Raw genomic sequence first — 5,788 nt, 5'->3', positions numbered from 1 at the left:
TAGCCTATATATATATATATATGTATATATATATATATATATATCATCATATAATATATATGGCCTATATAATAAATAATGAAACAATACTAGTATTGTTCCTTTTAATTGAGCAACAAACAATTGAATCGATGGCATGAATTGTGTACATATTTGAGTATACAGAATTAAGAATCGAATATCATATGTATGAACTTTAGAAATTCTTCAGTGGAGGAAACCAATTTTCAATCTATTCTTATATAAATTATATATATGTATACATATTTAAATATATATAGCATATATATAAATTATGATATAATAGATAAAATCCAAACTAGCTTTATATATAATAGTAATAAGAAAAGAATACCATACTTTATTGGAGAAGAACTTCGATCTATCGAAAGTTTTGATGTTATATTGGAGCAATGGTTTAATTATATTTTTATGATATTTACAATTGGGCAATTCCATGAAAAGTTTTCACACCTACCAAAATTTTAAAATGTTTTTTATCAATCAAGTATGGTATCAAATTAAAGCGAAGACATTGAATTTTCAAGATTTTATGTTCATTTTACATTTCCATTGATTGCCCTTGAAATATGATCTCATTAATTAACATGTTTTTCAAATTTGAAAAATAGACAAAAATGCAATATTTTCTTTTCCCAATTACATAATAAATATACAATTTAAGCTTTTTATTCTTCAATAGATACAATGAATGAGAGACAAAAATTTCATAACTAGTGAAGAAATATTGAATTTTGTTAATTAATTAGTCATTTGGGTGTGGCTTAAATTTCATTTGTTTGTGTCAGTCCGCGACCAAAAAACATAGTTTTTTTTTAATTCTCTGTGTCAAATATTGTCCAAATTACATAAAATTCACATATCTATTCAAGATTCATAACCTCAATGTACTGATTAAATTTTATTTAAAAAGAATATTATTTACTTATTAATTTCATAATCCATAAATGGTCAGTCCGCGACCAAAAGGCAGTCGCGGACTGACGTCAGTCCGCGACCCTTATATTTTTACCTAGGTTTAGTGATATTATTTCACTATTACTTGAGTGTTGGGTCTACAGGTGACACTGTGGCTTGTACTGAAGGTTATTTATACGTCATAGATCCACAAACTTTTTTTGAGACTGCCGTCAAGGTTACATCCAAGATTAACGTTATACATGTATCAAAGGAAGAAATAGACTTGGAACGTGAACGTCTTGATGTTCGATGGGAAGATGTATTCACACTTCCTGACACTCACAAGATGCATTTTATTGTCCCCACCAACAGACACATTGTTAAATATGCCCCATATAGCACCTGTCCACCAAGTAAAATGAAGGAATTTCGAATGAAGAGAGAAGAGGAAATAGCAGAAAGCAGTAATAAAGAGGATAAGAGATTACCTACATGTGGCGACTTCGTTCTGGTTAGATACCAGTCAGCAAAGAGTAATAGCTACAAACATTATGTTGCATTGGTAACTGATGTGGATGATTTTGAGGCAAACATTACACATTTGTTTCGCCAAGATAAAGAGTGGAAGGTGTTTGTTGAAAAAAATGTGAATGACAAATACGGAATTGTTGACCTAAGTCAAATAGTGGAGATCCTTAAGGCTCCTTACATGGACAATCGTGGCTGATATCATTTTGAAAATGCTATAACCATGGCAAATTAAATCTAGGGCTTAAAACATAATTGATACTTTGTTTATGCTCTATAAAAACTCTATACATTAGGCCACGTAAAATAAAACAATTGGTTAGCATCCCCGCCCGACCGTCAGAAAAGCCCCCGACCTGACATTTTTTTTTTTTTTTTTTTACAAAACACTCAAAAACTCCATCTCCCGAAGGCAATTTATATAGGCCTAGTCTTGTTTACCATCCGTCCGAACGCCAGCGGAATGGGCTTATCCCTGCAGTTCCATTCCATCATCGTCTCGTCTAGGCCTAGTCCTTGCTTCAAACTAAACTCCGATCCGATGCTTACGTCTCATGCTTTGTGCAGAAAAGCCAAGTCGGCCAATCAGCGCGTTGGTATTTCCATCACTTTGGAAGTAGACATCCACAACAGCGCGAAAGAGAAACAAGGAGGAACCACTCTGTGTGGTGACCGGAGACAAGACAACAAACATGGCTGCGCCCATCAGTTTAAAACTGTGGCATATTCACTTCTTACCTGTGTGCAATATTTCACGAAATAAAATTTTAAAGATAAATTTTCATAGGTAGGACAGCATAGATAGATTATTACTGGAAATATAGTGGCGAGATAGTGCATGCGTATATTATTAGCGAGCGAGCCGTCCGGCCGTCTTTTGGACTGCCTACAATTAGGAAGGCAACTTTTACCGTGACGGCTTGGACGGCTTGGCCTAATCAGCTCGGCTTAGCCTAATTGGGCCTGGTCTACCTTTAGCAAATTCTTTATATATTCTTCAAATCTATCGAATGTTACATTAAACTAAAGGTAAATCATATTTACGTATGATAAAAACAACATTTATGATTGAATGTACGTTTTCGTACCAATAATCGATGGGGATTACTAACGATGGGCGTGGCCCGGCATCGGCTCAGTGCCACGCCCACTGGCTTCCATTTTGGAAAAACAAAATAGGCCGTCTATTTTGTTTTTCTGGCGAAACCCCTGCATGGCATCAATGATGACTGTTTTGTTGTTCCAACAAACCCAGTATGGTCCAGTTATAATTAATGTCCAGCAAACACACACTTCAATCTTCTTATTTTGCTGTTATTTTTATTTTTAATTTCACATCCAACAGCAGTTACACTTGCCACTTAGGATGGAATGCTTTAAACCTGCGATATCATCAGTTCTGTAAACATATACAATGTTGCATGTTTTAAAACTTCATAGGGATTTCAATATTACTGTTATTCATATAGGCAAAGCTTATCTGCTTGATATAGATGAATTACATGATTCCTTGTATCCAATTTTGGCATCTGTTGTTTTCCTCTTCTTTGTTTTGCTAATTTTCCTTCCGACGCTGGTTTTTCATGTTCTACGAGGAAAAAAAAAAAAAAAAAAAAACCTCCCTCCCTACCATGAAATTTGATACCAAAAGGATGCTAACCAATTATTTTTTTTTACTTGGCCTTACATTAATGTTAAGGCTGTAATATTGTTATAATGAACTTAATTGGATTACATTTTACAGTATAATATACATTTCCTAGCATAGATTATCATAACTGTTTTGGTATTTAGATTTATTATGTATCTAGTTAATTTGTATTTAAGTTAAATTCCACTTTAGAATAAGTTTATTAATACTGTACAAACGATTCCAAATTTAGCTACTGAATACACGAAATAGAGAGTTTGTTAGTTACATTCAAGGTCACTATCTATAAGACAGAGGCATTAAAAACTGTGCATCCTTAATATTTAAACAATTACTTTTACATGTATTTTCAAATTAGAGAATGATTTTAGACATTCCCTCAATATTATTCTCATTACCTTTTGTACTATATATTATGTTTAATGCGTCAGTCCGCGACCGTCAGTCCGCGACCATACTTCAGCTTTTATTATATTCTAAATAAATACAAATATTTTTTTTTTTACTCTAAATTTCAGTTCAATTTCTTTCATTAGGTATCTGCCTTCCTATAAATAGCTTTAATTAGATTGTAAACTAAATATATTTAATAGCAAGTAAGAAAACCTGAAATTCTGAAAAAAGGTCATTTTTCAGCCGTCAGTCCGCGACCATTAATTATATCATAATTTTATGATATGTCTAGATGATACAAAAAAAATAAATGCATGTATTAAATTAAAAAAACTTAAGTAGATGAACACTTTGAGTACTAAATGCAATGAGATTTCATAATAAATACTTGTTAATTATCTAATTAAAGGTTTTAAGTGACTAAAAAATGTCAGTCCACGACCGTGGAATTGCCCAATTCTTAATGCGACTTCAATTTATTTATTTCTTTCAATGGTTATTTTTTAAGTTTTTAAGTAATTTTATACCGTATGTAGGCCTATATATATATAAAATGAAAAAAAGGGCCGAATTGACCTGCCGGGCCGAGTTGACTGGGGCCTAGTTGACTCGAAAACTTTGTATTTAGCGAGCGGGTAGGTATTGTATTATTAATTGCGAGCGGTATTGTATTACTGTGAATGCGTCATCGGCGCTCCATACATATACACACATTGGCGGCCGTTCTAGAGGGCGGCCGCTATCAGTAGCGGCCGATATTGGCCTATAATAGGCCTAGGCCCCTAGGCCTAGTACTAATAATAGTCTAACTAGCCTTAAAAGTAAAGTACTAGCCTAGGCTAGAGAAGAGGCGACTACTAGCCTACTATTATTACTAGATACTCCTTATTAAAGACCTAGTTATGGCTTGTTATATTACTACTGCCAGTCAAAATAGAGCTTATTATTACTTACGCCTCGAACTACTCAGTACCCACCGCTGATCTCTCCTATTAATGGTGGGCGTATTCGACTGGTTCGTTTCGTTGGTCGTAAAATAGAATTCGTTGACAACGAAACTTAACGCAAACCAGACTGCGTTAATCAGCGTTAAGTTATTCACGTGACCAAAACAAACATGGCCGATTGGTGAGTTTAGAAACAACATTTGCGTTAATATACGGTAACTTAGATTATATTGGAGAAAATAAAAATTGTAATATTTGTAAACCCACAAGACGTCGAAAATAATTGTAGACTAACAGAATTCAAAAACTGGATAAAAATATTTTTTTTAACGAAAATCCCAGTCGTCTTCGTTAAGTAGGATTTTGCCGCTGCGCAGGTGAGCGTGGTTTAACGAAGAACGACCAGTCGAATACGGCCAATAATAGTAAAGATCACACACCCACTCAGTAAACCGCGCGCTGTAGCTGATAGAGATCCTGCTGCAGACCGGCAGCGAGACATAAGTCAGCCACGCTTTGCAAAGCAGCCAGGCTTTGCAAAGCAGTGACGTAGGCTTGGCTCTTCCATTTTTAGCATAAGGGAAACTTTTTTTGAAGGTAGTATCGCGTCATTTTACGTCAAACCATAACAATCTGCGTCAATGTAAGGTAAATTTGCGTCAATATACGTAAATTCCCGTGAAATTAACGTCAACACTAAAAAAAAATCTGAGTGTTTGAGGTGGTGTATACGATACGGACGTACATTTAAACTAGGTAAGACTTAACACCTGTCTTTTATACACATCTTTAGACCTATTATTGATAATAGGCCTAATAATAACCAGAACCCTGCGGGTTTGTATATTCCTTTGTACGCAAAAACTAAACACAAATTTGGAAATTGCGATAATTAATAGTCACCAAATTCATCTATTGCATTTTGCCAACTAAATTTGAAACTAATTGGACTTGCCAATTTTTAGTTATCGTGGTATGGTAACAAGCAGCGACTTTTTTTTCTCTTTTGAAATTGAGTAAAGCAACACCTAATGAGCAAGTATACAAGAAACTAGATCTCGAAATGATGCATTGCATTGTTTAGCGTCACATCTCCAAAAAAAAATCGGGGTAGGGGAGGGGAGTAATTTATTACTTTTCACATATCAATATTCTTTCTGCACGCATCCTAATAAAACTTGTTTTAACTAAAATGACAAGAAGTCTTTAAATGAATTACTTAATCACAAATTCATCATAGATAAAAAAATTTATTAACAACAAAAAGTTAAACACCATATGCCCTGTCTCTTATACACATCTAGATGTGTATAAGAGACAGGTTAGGACTATTAGTATACAATTTTAA

General features: G+C 34.0%; 2 protein-coding genes across 2 annotated transcripts in view; one reads left to right on the top strand and one right to left on the bottom strand.

Annotated features, from left to right (window-relative positions):
• Positions 1-5,187, bottom strand: part of LOC117112493 (leucine-rich repeat-containing protein 20-like) — a 56,328-nt gene extending 51,141 nt beyond the window's left edge. Inside the window, exon 1 of the mRNA XM_033255581.1 lies at positions 4,448-5,187. The gene's annotated coding sequence lies outside the window, so the exon portion shown is untranslated. The remainder of the gene's footprint in view (positions 1-4,447) is intronic.
• Positions 14-3,051, top strand: LOC117112492. Its single transcript, XM_033255580.1, has 2 exons — positions 14-984; positions 1,020-3,051. Exons 1-2 carry the CDS (start codon positions 969-971, stop codon positions 1,646-1,648), a joined length of 645 nt encoding a protein of 214 aa, XP_033111471.1. The 5' UTR covers positions 14-968; the 3' UTR covers positions 1,649-3,051.
• Positions 5,188-5,788: the final 601 nt, after the last annotated feature.

The sequence above is a fragment of the Anneissia japonica genome, unplaced genomic scaffold, assembly GCF_011630105.1.
Source record: "Anneissia japonica isolate Jap-2015-1 unplaced genomic scaffold, ASM1163010v1 scaffold389_len89789_cov197, whole genome shotgun sequence".
In the NCBI taxonomy this organism is placed as follows: Eukaryota; Metazoa; Echinodermata; class Crinoidea; order Comatulida; family Comatulidae; genus Anneissia; species Anneissia japonica.
This window is presented reverse-complemented; position numbering and strand designations above follow the sequence as displayed.